General features: G+C 45.9%; 1 protein-coding gene across 1 annotated transcript in view; it reads right to left on the minus strand.

Annotated features, from left to right (window-relative positions):
* The window catches only part of LOC146359449 (amine sulfotransferase-like), a 25148-nt gene continuing 9387 nt past the window's right edge, over positions 1-15761 (minus strand). The window contains exons 3-7 of the mRNA XM_084827358.1: positions 15505-15713; positions 14120-14246; positions 6883-6977; positions 5101-5281; positions 1-3355 (exon numbers count right to left, since the gene is read on the minus strand). Coding sequence (XP_084683484.1) covers positions 3231-3355; positions 5101-5281; positions 6883-6977; positions 14120-14246; positions 15505-15713 — 737 coding nt within the window. The 3' untranslated portion in view covers positions 1-3230. The remainder of the gene's footprint in view (positions 3356-5100; positions 5282-6882; positions 6978-14119; positions 14247-15504; positions 15714-15761) is intronic.

A 15761-nucleotide genomic window follows, 5' to 3' on the forward strand; every position in this document is an offset into this window, starting at 1 on the left:
TTTATTTATTTATTATCTTCTTGCTATCAGACATTCTCTGGGCAGATTACATACACTAAAGAATAATATACAATACAAATCATTAAAAGAATAAAGTTCCTCTTTTTTAATCTCCTGAGGGCTGAGGCTGAGACTGCTCAGTCCTCCTCAGAGTCCTCCAGCACTCACTGAAGAATGACTGCCTGAAGGGAGGAAGAGAGCTGCTGATGGTCTGCACTGATGGAACTCCTTTTAACGAATAATTACATGGAGCCGATGGGCTATGGGTGCCCTCACGCACCCTCAGATTCTCAGCATAGGTGCTTGGTCCTGCGCAGATGCAGAAGACCCCGTCATGGCCATGTTCGAGAGGCAGGGCGAGCAGTCCCACAGGTGCCCTGCCCCCTCAGCTTTGCTTGCTGCTGCTGTTCATAATAGTACTGATGCCGAGCGGGGGAAACGTTCTGAGCATGTGCACCCACGGAGGGGAGGATGGAGGGGAAGAAAACCGAGGGGACCGAGAATCAGGAAGCAAAGTGCAATAGCGGGCTCATGGCAGTGTTGAGTAACTTCCGGGGCAGGGGCTTGACAAGCTTCTTCTTATGGTCTGAGAGAAGTGGGGAGAACTGCACCCCTTACAAATAGTATGGACCCACCTCTGGCAAAATGTCTCCTTGCCCTGAGACGGCATTCTGGGGAAAGGAAGGTGACCAGCGTCAGCTCTAAAGAACCCTCAGGCCATGGGGGCGGGGGTGGCATTTACTAGGTTTGGGTGCTGGCCAGTGTCTTTTTGCATCCTGGGCAAATGCAAACTGCTGTCCCCAACCTAGAGAGGAAAAGGACTGGGGCCCACAGCAAATAGACACTGTGGAACATACTAGGACAAGGATCTGTACATATAGTCTAGTTCTGGAGACAGTTTATTCACTTAATTTTCAATCCTCCCCCCGCTGCATTTCTCTAGACACCTATGCATAGGATTCAACCTAACACATGGGGGCTTAAATGTGGAGGGAGTGTAGGGGCAAATATACCACCGTCGCCCTTAACGTCCCCATGTGCACCAGCCTTCCCATCTTGAGCTGGAAAGTGTGACCGCATCAGATGAATGCGCATTGCAGCCTCCCCATGATTGGGAATCCTGAATAGACTGAGGTAGAGTGAGTCAGAGGGAGCAGATGTGGGCAGCTCAATCTTCCTAGTTTCACATACAATGTTCCCATTGTGGGAGAAGCAGAGATTCATATGGCCACAGCTACCACTGGAAATAGAGTTGGGCTGGTCAACCTCTACTAGATTATTGTACTGGCTTCTAATTGCAGTCATGTCTGCAGCCTAACACTTGCAAGAGCACAAAGAATACTTTTTATGTGGCCTTTGTATAAAGAAAACGGAATCTACACATTTTGTTTGATTGTGTCTGTTGCGTAAACTGCAGGAAGAGGGACATGTGTTGGTGCAAAGAATAGATTCTTGGTACATATGTTACTAAAAGCAAATCCTATGCATGTCTACTCAGAAGTCCCACTCATTGGGTTTATTTCCAGGCAAGTGGATATAGAATTTCAGCCTAAAAGCCATTATCTGTTGTCAAACTCCTTGTCCTTGAAATTTCATGCAGTATATAAGAGCAGATCAGTAGCCTTCTTTTTAACAGCTATACAAGTTTGAGAATTACAATTAATAATCCTTTGCCATCCTAAATGTTTTGGGTGGGAAACTTTATGTGGGAGTTCAAGGATGTTATCCCATTCAACCATTTGTTCAAATATACTCGGGTGCATTGCCCTTTGTCACTCTAATTGCATAAGCCATTTTCAGAGGCCAATGGCAAATAAGTCTAGGAACAGCACAACCCTGTACTTGTTTATTTTGAAGTAATTCCAAATGTGCCCAATAGAATTTATCTCCCTTCTAAGTATGCTCAGTAGTGAAGCTGTAATGAGAATATTCAATGTGATAAATATAAATATGGGAGCTGACTTAGTAGATGAACTAGGTAAATCACAAGATCTTTGTTTCAAAGCTCATCGGAGCCACAAACTCTATAAGGAGACAAGTCATTTTCTTTTGGTCTCTGCCTCTGCCCCTAACTACATCTCCAGCATAGTGGGAATAATACTATTATGTGATTCTGTGGGTTGCCCTAAAGCAGGGCTTGACAAACAGTGGCCTTCCAGATTTGGTTGGATTCCAATCCCCATCAGCCTCAGACAGCATGGCCAATAATCAGGGATGATGGGAGTTAGAGGTTCAGGTTGCAGATAACAGCAAATTGTGGGTTAGTAACAACAAGCCATGGGTTAAGCGCTGGTTGTTTAGCCCCTAAACAACAAAGTGCTCTGGGTTTGCACATCACGCTTACAACCTGTGACCCGCCAATCGTAGGTTGTTGATTCAACAGGGAAGTGAGGAGGATGCGAGAGGCAGCACGCTCACCCATCTTACTTGTGCTTGGTAAATCATGGGGTCAGTAACCCACAATCTGCAATTACATTCATTATTTTCTTGCCAAGATGGAGCCTGTTTGGTGTGCTCTGAAACTGAGCAACTTGCTAACAAAGACTGATCCATTTTATGGTCCTTTTACAGCAATTCACATGTAGAACAATAGACCTCTAGTAATTCCCCCATTACCAAGAATCATGCCCAAGTGAGATAGTCTAAGTTTATGCTTTAACTCTTCAACAGCGTGTTTCCTATTGATTACAAGTCAGGACACTGTTTGTACGGTAGGCTCTCAACAGTTCCAAATATAGTTAAGCAGCATGATTTACATGGACTGCTCTCTTAAAACCAAATTACATTTTACATTAAAATGATTAAATTCATCTTAATGTTTATGTATGTGTTGTAAATAGAACCACGGGAGCTCCCAGTCTAGAGGAACTGGGGCCCACATGGAATTATGAATTTGTAAAAAATGTTTCTCATTGATCCATGTTGCCAATGAAAAGCTCCAATTCGCCCCAGGAGGGGAAGCAGCTATGGGTGTAAATAGCATGTTGCCCAAATGTCCTTGAAGAAAGGGGAGGATACAAAGCTAATAGTATAATAAGCATATTTTCCATATTTCAAAATCAGGAGGAAAGCTAGCACATTTTTGTGATTTTTGAGCTGGCCTAATAAAGATTTACAGGACATGGGTTTGGAATTGCACCAAGTAGGTGTTTTGTCATCTCTGTTTCAAATAGGTCTGGATTAAATGTGTACACTGTGTATTATTTTCCTGTTTCAAGCTGGATACGGACTCATAATTCATCACTGATGTCCCAGCAGAACTTGAAGGGCAGCTTTTCCATCCTCTCCTTAAACACACTGTCAAACCTTTCACTCTGTGCGACGGTCATCATGTTTTTCCAGTCTCCAATAGTGCCTGGAGCAGAGGCAAAAGGAGAGCTTAGTGATGGACAAATGGAGACCTACAATTAATTTCTGTAGTTTAAGGTCGGGTTGGGTACTTCTTTCTCCTCCACGTTTGCCGCGCCTCCTCCACCGTGATCATGGTGAGGGGGGCGTGAGGAGGGACGGAACTCCAGGGACATTTAGGGCAGGAATGATGAAACTGTATAATGTTTGGTGGGGGTTACTTATGTGTAGACGAGGTGGTCTGGGTATTTTTCTCCAATACTTTTACACTCTAAAAAAGCCAAACTGGGAATGATTAATGTGATGATGTACGTAGATTCATTCCTAGAGGCATAGTTTTTCAAAGCAATCTGCTGCCAGACTGCCAAGCACAGTCTATTCACAGGGTTTATTTTCATTGCAAGAAGTAGTGGGGCAGGGGTATCTGCATCTCCTCATTGAACTGTAAGTACTCCCCAACTGTTGGGGTTGACAAAAGTGGATAAAAATTTAGACCAAACTCTTTGGCCCACCTCCATTTGGGTTTGAGAGGTATGGAATGCTAACAGAGGGATTTAGCCTTCAAGGATGGTGAAGGAAAGAAAGTTTCTGTGTGAAAAGTAGCGATACTGTGAGGAACGGATGTCCTTCTCCACTGGGAGGGTCAGGTTGAACAGGGTCCTGCTTAAAGCCATTGCCCATATTGGGGGTTCCAAAGCCGTATACTTTGCTCTAGGAAACTGATGCTGCTTTATGCACGACCACTGCCTGTGGACTTGCATAGTCTCTCATGCCCATTGTACATCTTTATAAATAGGGAGTTCTGATAGAAATGCCATATACTCCAGTGCTTGTAGCAACTGCCCCTTGAATGTCCCACTCCTCAGGGGTTTGGGGAACTCCATATGCAAAATACATGGAACCCCAAACTATGCTTTTCATCCTTGACTATGCTGTGATTTTCCTCAGTCACTCAAATGTCATGCCTGCTAATGGTAATACTAGCTTATGTTTGCCAGCCAACAATGCGTTGGTCTTCTGGTATTTGCAGAGGAGCTTTAGAGTAAGGACCATGTTATCATAGAATCATAGAATAGTAGGATGACAAGGCCATCGAGTCCAACCCCCTGCTCAACTTGGAATCCAAGTCAGAACATCCCTGACAGATGGCTGTCCAGCCTCGTCTTGAACGCCTCCAGTGTGGGAGAGCCCACCACCTCCCTAGGTAATTGGTCCCATTGCTGTATTGCTCTAACAATCAGGAAGTTTTTCCTGATGTTCAGCCGGAATCTGGCTTCCTGTAACTTGAGCCCATTATTCTGTGTCCTGCACTCTGGAATGATCGAGAAGAGATCCTGGCCTTCCTCTCTGTGACAACCTTTCAAGTACTTGAAGATGAAGTGAAATGAAGATTTCGTGGTGAAATCACCACGATTTCATAGCAGGGCTTCACCTTCCCTTTAACAATGCTGGAACGGAAAAGTAGCTGTGGCTGTCTGACTACCGAGCATTATGAATTTGGTTATATAATACCCTTTGATTTAAATTTTTCCCAACAGGACAATAAAATGCAATTAAAGCACATAAGGAAACAATAAAATTAAGAGAGCCAAGAAAGCAGTATAAAACAGCACAATAATACAGACAGATGTATATCCAGTGAAAATAAAAACATCTTCGCATGGTGCCTAACAGATATGAGAAGAGATGCCAGGGGAAGCCAGGGGACATTATACATCTACTGCCACCGAATCTGATTTGTCACCGACTTACCTTTGCGAAAAAAGTGTCCTTTACTTAAATCTACTAAGTCAGCACGAATATTGTCAAAAATTGTTCTGAGATCCACTCTCATCTTATCAATTGTAGACTTATCCACAATCTCATCCACCACCTTGTCAGTCAGCCTCTTTCCTAGGAAGTTGCATATTTTGAATACAGAGCTTCTGAGATCCTGAAATTGGACATGGTTTTGACATCAGGCTAACTGAGAACCACAACAGTCCAGTAACTAAAAAATCAGAGAACTGGGAGGGTACTAAGAAATATTTATAACAAATTTGTATGCAGCCCTCTCAATCTCTGGAATACTGTCCCTCAGGAGAGACATATAGCTCCCCCATTTTGGCTTTTAGAGGCACACTAAAAACCCTTTTGTTCTAGTCTGCTAGAACAATACAGTACTGTATTTTACTAATTGTTTTATCACCCGATGTTATTTCAATGCTGTTTAGCTCTTTTAATTTTTTATCACTTTTAATTGTGCTACACCGTTTTACTTTCTAAACCACCTTGGGACCATCCTAAAAGGTGGAATGAAACAATCTATTAGATTAGATTCATACATAGATAGATACATTTTTGAGAAGTGGAGAACCTGTTTGGACTGAATCATGGCACTATGGAGATTTATTATATGATTGCCGGTGAAAATTGGTGCCAATCAAGAGATCTTGCACTGGCCCAGAAGAACACAAGGGGTCCGCAAAACCAAAGACTGTATAGTTCCAGATCATTTTGGGCAGATAACTGGAGAGATCTGCAGGGCCTTTGGTGCTCAGGCCAAATTGTCAGCAGAGAACAGAAAGAACCCTACAGGCAATACAGTTTGCGTTATTTGAAGCAAACTGCACACTCAGAAACAATGTTCTTGTTTGCACTTTTCTAAGCAACCCATGCTCTGTGATGTGCAGCTGGCACTCTGGGTTGTTGAGAGAGAAGCAGCCCAGAGTTTAAACCTAACATGAGGTTGTTTCTCCTGATTCTTCATTTCTCTCTGAGAAACGTTGGTTCAGCTCTAGTTGTCATTCTTCAAGGTTCAGCACCTTCCCCAGGGTCTTCCAAATGTTACATTTCATAGGGTGATACATCTTGTCTCTAATGCATATAATAATGTTACTTCCCTGAAAGCTAGGGCTGTGCACTGCTTCTGTCTGAAGCCTGACTAACTAGGCAAAGCGGGCTGACTTGGAGGTGCCTTGTCTTGCTATGTGGCAGATAAGAACAGCATCAGCATGCCCTGAACTGAAAGCAGGTCACCTATGAGGCACCTTGGTCCACCTCGTACATTTGGAGATCTGCCAGAGAGATGATAGCACAATGAAAGACAGGACAACCATGCACGTTCCTTGCTTGCTTCACAAGTAAGGTAAACCCTGAGGAAACTTAAACCCAACCCATGGAAATTCCTCCAACATTTTCTTCTCCTTTGAATTTCTGTTTGAAAACCGTTCCTTTTCTTTCAGATTAAATGAGACTGGTAAAAACAACAACCTGTGGAAGACATTTTCTGCACAGCACTAGTTTCAATACAATATTAGTAGATTGCTCAGTAGTGAATTGTTTGATTGCTTGGCTTCATTTGGGGACAGGGGCAGGGGAGGCACAGAGTCTGCTTTCGTCAGGACTCTTAACTAACCGTTTACTCTGCATATGGCTTCCTTATTCCATTATGTAAAGCCATCTGAGGCACAAGGAAGAAAAGGCCACAGAAACGTTAGTTGGGTTTTGTTGGCTGTTTATAATATCAGACTGACTAGCACTGTTATGTCTTACCTTCCTCATTTCTTCATAGGTAAGGAATAGAATGTTGAAGTCATCCCTGTGAGCAGACCAGCCTTCTATGTGGTCTAGCCATGAACTAGCTACCACTGGTAGGAGAGAATTTAGTTTGGCATAAGTCTTAGAGCAGATATAAAGGACACACAGTGCAGTTAGTTGCGCTGCACACTTCCAGTTCAGATGTAGCCTCAGCCACAAATTCACAATGTTTCAGCTCCACCCAACCTTACTCCTCCCCACCATCTCCAATATGGGGCTGTACAAGTAAAACCGTGATCACTTGGCTGGTGAACCAAAGTAATAAAACTGAACATGGTGCCTATTCTTTCAGGCTCAAAAATGGAAGGGAACAAGTGCGACCTTGCGAAAAATGCTGCTGTGTATCCTCCCCCTCCAACAGAAGTGTTTTCGTCAGGGCTCCTGGCAGCCAAACTCTACCTTCCTCCTGCATATTATAAGCTGTTAGGGGCTCAAGCACACTGGTTCCCACTCCCACCCCAGGTTCCTGCTTTTCTTTTCAACTGACGCTCAACTTTCCATGGCTCCTGCGGCGCCACTGATCCTGCTCAGGTCGCATTGAGCTGGGTTGTTGTCAACCTTTTCTTTTGATTTACAAACACATCTACAACTGTATTCTAAGGGAGTCCTCCAGGTGTGAAGATACCACACTACCTTTTTTTGGGGCGGCCCACTTCAGCTTCCAGACTGGCAGGCACTCATCCACCTGAGCTGGCTATTAGAGGGGTCAAGTGGGACGTGCAACAGTATGTTGGACCGTATCCCTGCTTCAGTATCAGCACTGAGGATTGTCCCGTACTTCCTTCCAGCCAGGAGGAGAGCAGGGGAATCTGCCAGGCCTGGCACCCCACCCCTCATGCTTACGTTTCTTGGTGCCTTTCTCTGCTTCTGGCTCCCTAGCTCCCCCTTCTTCAGTCCCTCCTCAGCCTGCTGTTAGTTATTTATTTGTTGCATTTATATCCCAACGTTTTTTCCTCTTGCAAGGAACCCAAGGTGTCATATATGATCCTCCTCTCCATTTTATCCTCACAACAACAACCCTGAGAGGTGGGTTGGGCTGAGAGTCTTTAACTGGCCCAAACTCACCCAGTGAGCTTCCATGGCTGACTGGGGACTAGAACCTGGATCTCCCGACTCCCAGTCCAACATTCAAACCACTATACCACAGTTTTCCCTTTCTCCTTATAATGTATGCTCCCCTATGCCTTTCATTTTTCACCTCTCGCAATTCTCCCCTTTTGTCTTTCCTCTCTCCGAGCTCCTTCTTCATCCCCTCACTCAGCCTCCTGCTTTCCTCTATGCTTTGGCAGTTCTGGCCACCCTCCCTGCTCAGCTACCACCACCCACCACCTTCTACTGCTTGCTGCCTTCTCCACACTGTGAGGATCCTGGTCTTTGGCTGCCAGCATCAGCACCGGAAGACGGGGGCAGGTGTTGCTGTCCTCACTTAGCCGGCCCTGATCAGGACAGAAGGGGTTCTGTACAGCATGTTCATTCATACGGGTACTGCCATATTTTATCCCATTTGGGTTTTGCTGCAGTTTATTTCTTTTGGGCAGATCTGTGTTAACTTTTTTGTCCTTTTGAACTTTCAGGTTTCTGAAGAACATATTGCTACCCTCCTCTTGTTTGTGACTTGGGCTGTTTTGGTTACAAAGCCAACAGCACACCCTGCTTGAGTTCTGTATTACAGGGAGCGATGTTGGAATCCATGGATTCCATAGCAGATACGTAAGCGATTTATTTTCCTAGACAGTTTAGCTGCTATATTTTCTAGCTGAAGAAACAGTGTACTGGGTTAAATTTGTATTTTGTCACTCCACCATCCTCCTCTTCCTAAGTCAGCATGCTTCTCCAATCTGTGTTAAGCTAGGTAATTCTAAAAGTGAAATAAGAGTAACAGTGGAAGAGTTAAAACATGACGAGGTAGCGAGCGAGCTGTCAATTTCACTAGAACTCTTGTTCTGGCTGGATCTCAAGGAAAATCCCAAAATAAATGAATGATTAATAAATGAAATGATATCAAACAAAAAAAATAGGAGTGGGGGTGGAGTCCAAAGAATGCTACTCAGCTGACTAGAAAATCCACAGAGGTGACAGTCTGAAATACTGTCAAAGTGGAATGCAGAAGCTTTGCAGCAAGCATTCAGTTACACACATATTTACCCAGAAGTGTTTGAAATTCCTGCTCTACCAAATCCTCTCGGCCAGGGGTCCCCAATGCCCATGGGGACCTATGCTGCCACCCACGAGGCTCTCCCCTCCCCGCTCCCTTCAAAAAATGGTTTTAAGAAACATCTTGGAAAATGTTAGCTGCGTGTCTCCTTCCCCTTCCTTTCTAGCCTCTAGCCCTGTTATTGCTCCCCTTCCATGCCCTGGCCTTGCTATTTTCCCCTCCCTCCCAGCCTCTAGCCCTCCTATGTCTCTCCCCACCCCTCTTTAGCTCTCTTTAAACCAGCCAGGCCCCTATGGCTAGTCAAAACTATGTGACTAGGGACACCCTCCATGGGAGCCATTTTGTGGTGGTGCCCACAGCAGTTTCTCAAATTCCAGAAAATCCCCAAGGGTCCAAAAAGGTTGAGGACTCCTACTCTGGGGTCTGGTGTGTATGGGGTCGGAGCCAGACTTACCCATATTTAGAATAGACCAATTGAATCAATGGCTTGGTATCTGTTAATAAAGATAAGGGAGGGGGGAACTATCTCTTGACCCTAGGACTATTTCTATTAACAAACCTTAAAGCGTTGATAAGCAGGGATAAGGAAACAGTGCTTTGCAACATGACTGTCACTGCTAGAGTAATATATGTAAAGCGTTAGAAATCTAATCAACTTGCAAGAATTAGAGAGTGGTACGTCAAGCGATTGTGGGATTGTTCAGTTCTAAATTTTTTGTGAACCGCCCAGAGAGATTTTGCTATTGGGTGGTATAGAATTTATATAAATATATAAATAAATAATAAATTAGTGTCCACTATGCGAGTTAGTCTGAGCAGGAGATCTTCAGCTACGTGTGAGCAAAAACGGAAGTGGTTTAAATAATTTTGGAACAGCCAACAAATTACAGTGATTGGTACCCCATGTTTGTTGATACAAGGAAGCGGAAATGTTTGCATAATGTGGCTGTTTAGTATGCTGTTATTCTTAATTCCCCCCGCTCCACTGAGTCAAAATTAATTTTCAAAATTAATTTTAAAAAATGGATACCATGAAATCAAAGGGATTTAAGTTAGTCATAACTAACGTCAGTCCCATTTATTTAAATTACTCCACTCTAAGTATGAATAGATCCATCCACTCGTATTTAATTTTAAAGTAAACATTGGATACACTGCACACAGTATAACTAAAGTTACAGTATATATAAAATAAATAATGTAAAAAAAATTTTAGGATCATCGGAGTAAAATAATCCGAGAAGACTGCGGAGGAAAGAACAGCCACTGCCTTCTGCCCTCACACAGCAGAATTTACTCAGTAGCAGCTCCAGCACCAAGATGTGTGGCCACATTATTATGTGTGGCCGGGGTGCCACAGCAGAAAAAGCCCTCCTCCTAGTAGCCACCCACCTCACTTCCTTTGGCAGGGGCTCACGGAGAAGGGCCGCTGATGATGATCTTAAGGTCCGGGCAGGCACATATGGGAGGAGGCGATCCTTCAGGTAACCTGGCCCCAAGCTGTTAAGGGCTTTGAATGTTAACACCAGCACTTTGAATCGGGCCCGGAAATGGACTGGCAGCCAGTGCAGCTGGAGAAGTACTGGCGTAATATGAGCTCGCAGGCCAGGCCCTGTTAACAATCTTGCTGCCCTATTTTGGACCAGCTGAAGTTTCCAGACCATTTTCAAAGGCAGCCCCACGTATAACACATTGCAGTAATCCAGACGAGAAGTTATCAGAGCATGGACAACTGTAGCTAAGCTATCTCTGTCCAGATAAGGGCGTAGTTGGTATACCAGCCTAAGCTGATAAAAAGTGCTCCGTGCCACTGAGTTCACCTGTGCCTCAAGTGACAGTTCTGGATCCAAGAGCAACCCCAAACTACGAACCTGATCCTTTAGGGGGAGTGCAACCCCCTCCAGAACAGGTTGAATATCATCTAGCCATGCAGACGAACCACCCACTAACAGTACCTCCGTCTTGTCTGGATTGATTTTCAGTTTACTGGCCCTCATCCAGTCCATTACCGTGCCCAGGCACTGATCAGAACAGATACTGCCTCACCTGGTTTTGATGAGAAAGAGAGGTAGAGCTGGGTGTCATCTGCACCTCCGGATAACCTCCCCCAGTGGTTTCATGTAGATGTTAAACAGCATGGGGGATAAAATAGAGCCCTGTGGAATCCCATGGCACAATTGCCATGGCACAGAGCAATAATCCCCCAGCACCACCTTCTGGAATCGGCCATCCAAGTAGGAGCGGAACCACTGTAGTGCATTGCCTCCAACTCCCAACCCAGACAACCTATCCAGAAGGATACCATGGTCGATGGTATCGAAAGCCACTGAGAGGTCCAGAAGAATCAACAGGGTCGCACTCCCCCTGTCCCTCTCCCGGCAGAGGTCATCCCACAGGGCGACCAAGGCAGTTTCCATTCCAAAACCAGGCCTGAAGCCCGATTGAAATGGATCTAGATAGTCCGTTTCATTCAAGAGTGCCTGGAGCTGTCCTACAACCACCCGCTCAAGCACCTTGCCCAGGAAGGGGATGTTGGCCACTGGCCTATAATTGTTAACATCCTCTGGGTCCAGGTTAGGCTTTTTCAGGAGTGGTCTAATTACCACCTCTTTTAAAGCGGCAAGCACCACTCCCTCTCTCAAGGAGGAATTTACAACCTCCTGGACCCAGTCAGACATCCCCTCCTTGTTTGATTTAATAAGCCATGAAGGGCAAGGGTCAAGCACACAAGTGGTCGATCGGACTTGGCCAAGCACCTTGTCCGCATCCTCAGGCCTCAGTAACTGAAACTCATCCAATAAAACTGGACCAGACTCTGAACGCCTCTACCAATGGAACTGCATTAATGGTGGTGTCCAATTCATGACGAATCTGAGCGACTTTATCCTCAAAGTGCCGTGCAAACTTGTCACAGCGTGCTACCGAGGGTTCCACCGTCTCTCTCCCTGGCCCAAATGTAACAGGCCGCAAACCACTCGGAAAAGCTCCGCTGGATGACACTGAGAAGATGCAATGCAGGTGGAAAAGAACTGTCTCTTTGCCACCCTCACCGCCACAGAGTAGGCTTGATAGTGGGCTCTTACCTGTGTTCGGTCAGACTCAGCACGAGTTTTCCTCCACCTGCATTCTAGCCGTCTCCCCTCTTGCTTCATTGCCCTCAGCTCAGGTGTATACCAAGGAGCTGGCCAGGCTCTGCTCAGAGGGAGAGGGCGCTTGGGCGCGATCGTGTCAACCGCCCGAGTCATCTCTGCATTCCACAGAGCGACCTGGGCTTCGACAGGAGCACCAGCCATACCAGCAGGAAAATCCCCCAGAGCCCTCTGGAATCCATCGGAATCCATTAATCTCCGGGGGCAGACCATTTTAATAGGTCCCCCACCCTTGCAGAGGGGGAAGGCTGCCAGGAGTCTAAACCTGAGCAGGAAGTGATCTGTCCATGACAAAGGGACAGATGTTAATTCCTCCACTTTCAGATCACCATCCTCCTGCCCAGTCGAGAAAACCAGATCAAGCGTGTGTCCTTTTATATGCGTTGGGCCGATGACATGTTGGGACAGCCCCATGGTTGTCATGGCGGCCATGAAGTCCTGAGCCGCCCCGGATACAGCGGCCTCGGCATGGAAGTTGAGATACCCCAGGACCATCATCCTGAGGGTCCTCAACACCAAGTCCATGACCACCTCCGTCAGCTCAGGCAGGGAGTCTGATGGGCAGTGGGGTGGGTGGTACACCAACAGAATCCCTAATCTGTCCCGGGTACCCAACACAAGGTACAAACACTCAAGATCTGCACTCGAATGAGTAGGAAGCCTGGAGAGGGAGATTGAATTCCTATAGACCACGGCAACCCCCCCTCCCCGACCCTCAAGTCGGTGTTGGTGCTGCACCGAGTTCCCAGGAGGGCACAGCTGGGAGAGAGTGACCCCTCCCAGTTCCCCTGCCCAGGTCTCAGTAATACATACCAGGTCAGCCCCCTCATCCACAATCAAATCATGGATGAGGGAGATTTTATTTTGGGCCGACCTGGCATTCAGCAGCAGCATCACCAGACCCGAGGGCAGACTGGTAAGGCTGCCAGGAACCATCAGGGTGGGGAAAGAACCAGAAGAGGGGACAGCTGTAAGGTGTCTATCCCCTCTTCTCCTCAGCTGGCCTGTTAATCCCCCAAAGCCATACCTCCCCCCGCCCGTGACCACAGTTATAGTGGCACCTCCCCAACCCCCTGAGTTGCCCAATAGTCCTTCCAGGCACATATTAAAATGTTAGGGTATAAAATGATTCAACAGTATAAAAGAATATAAAAGATAAAAGAGATAAAAGAGAACAGCAGCTAAGAAGGAGCAGATAAAGTCCACGTTTGCCCCTTTCCCCCTCGTCTTTAAAGCTGCTGCCCTCTGCTGCTGCTATTTGCTGCTGGTATCTGTGGCTGCTGGTGTCTCTGGAGAGGCAGGTGGTCTTCAGATCCTACGTGACTCCAAGTGCGACGCTAAGTGCGCACTTAGCGTCGCACTTGGTGCGACGCCGAGGCACACCACGCCGAGGCGCTGCCTCTGGCAGCCCCGCCTTAAGTACCTGTTGCCCTCTTTCTGCTGCCCTCCTTTCTCCCTCCCTGCAAATAAAACCAAGTGTGGTTTTTTCCCCTCTTCTAGTAAGTCCCCCACTTCTTCTTTCCACTACCCTTTTACAGGAAAGAGAAGGTCAGGCAGGTGGGAGCCACTGTACACTGTTTCAAGACCCTGTCTTTTTTTCCCTGTCATCCATCCCACTAGAGATTCAGTGCTGGTCCCATAATTCTCTCCAGAAGGGATTGCTTATAAAGTGTGGTTCCGTACAATGTTGCCTTATAATTTATTTGGAGTGGATGAGTTATTTGATATGTGTCAAAAATGGGTCAGGAATTGTCCGCATCAACCAGGAGAACCTGGTGTGGCAGTGGGAACAAATCCCCCCCCCCTGTATTTCAATTTGTTGTCAAGCAAGGTGGGATCATGATGTAGGGCCAAAGTGAGTTGTATTAGAGTATGAAGCAATTCTCACCTTTCCCAGCCAAAAACCTTTCCATGAAAAAGTCAAAGTCCTCTATTTCTTCTAATTTGACTGCATATTTGGAAAAATGATATAGGGAAACACAGACATCCTTTGGGTTTCTGGCCACATAAATAACCTGCAGGAACAAAAATATAAGTTATGTGTAGTTGGTGAAAGTCTTCCGATGAGCTGAAAAAAGTGCCTAGCAATGGGATTGTTCTCTCTAATCTAGTACTACTGATCATAGTCTCTGATTTCTCCTTCGTTTATGACCACTTTTAAATCTGCTTCTTTTAATTGCAGTCTTACTATTTTATTGTCATTTGGTATTATTTTTATAGTTATTTCCTTTCATTCCTGCCGCCTGTATATCTACCTCTTCTGTAGATTCTTTTGGAACAAAACCACCCCAGCTCCACCCCTTTATCTTGGTTTGCCCCTAGCACTGTGTTTCTGACGCTCTCTGATTCATTCCCACCCCTTCAACCTTGCTAGCTCCCAGTTTGCTGGTTCTCTGTTTCCTGCATACTCAGAATTGTCTATGGAAATTAGGGATGGCGGAGAATTCCGCCACGGATCTCGGTGAGGCCGAATGTCAGTGCAGTCAGCCCCCCGAAATCCGTGACGGAACGAAGCACCCCCACCCTCCACCCCGCAAAATGGGCCCGGAACGGATCTCCCAACCCACTACACGTGCGCGGAATGGAGCACTTACCTGCTGCCGTCCGCGCTGACTAGCTAATGGCGGCCGCCTCCGGAACCACCATTCGCTTCTTCTTCGTAGACATGATAGGCTACGTAAATACTTACGTAGCCTATCATGGCTAACACAGGGACGCCTTTTGCGTCCCTGTGGAGGCCACGATAGGCTACGTAAGTATTTACGTAGCCTATCACAGCAAGGTAAAAAAAAAAACCACGTACGCAAATGGCGGCGACGACGGCGGCCGCCATTTGCGTTCCTTTTTTCCGCTGTTTTAGCCTACGTAAATATTTACGTAAGCTATTACAGTGAAAAAGAAAGGGGAACACAAATAGCATCCACTACGCTATTTGCGTTCCCCTTTTTTCCCCCACTGTAATGGCATACGTAAATATTTACGTAGGCTAAAACGGCGAAAAAAAGTAATGGAAATGGCGGCCGCCATAGCCGCCGCTGTTTGTGTCCCTGTATTTAACCGTGATAGGCTACGTAAATATTTACATAGCCTATCACAGCAAAGTAAAAAAAAAAAAACGCGTACGCAAATGGTGGCGGCTGCGGCGGCCGCCATTTCCATTCCTTTTTTTCGCCGTTTTAGCCTATGTAAATATTTAATGGAAATGGAGATGTTAATTTAGAACAAGACAAAACTGATTCAACGAAATCAAATTATAAAAGTGGCAGCTCCTACTTTTGTTCTTCCATTTCTTAACTCCTTCGGCACTAAATAGTAGGGCAGATGGGTCGCAAACAGACGTGGTGATGTGCGGTTGACGTAATCCCTATTCAAGAGATTGTACTCCAGCCATGGAACTCTGTCTGTTAACTGTATGTTTTCAGTTCCATCGCGATGACCTTCATGATAGATCAAGCTCAGAATTTGCTGAGTCCACACAGTGCCTGTGAATATGAACAACCTGATTTAATTCACTCGGTGCAATCGATGTA

Source organism: Heloderma suspectum, chromosome 1, assembly GCF_057233095.1.
Source record: "Heloderma suspectum isolate Gila_16-S chromosome 1, 16-S_ref, whole genome shotgun sequence".
Lineage (NCBI taxonomy): Eukaryota > Metazoa > Chordata > Lepidosauria > Squamata > Helodermatidae > Heloderma > Heloderma suspectum.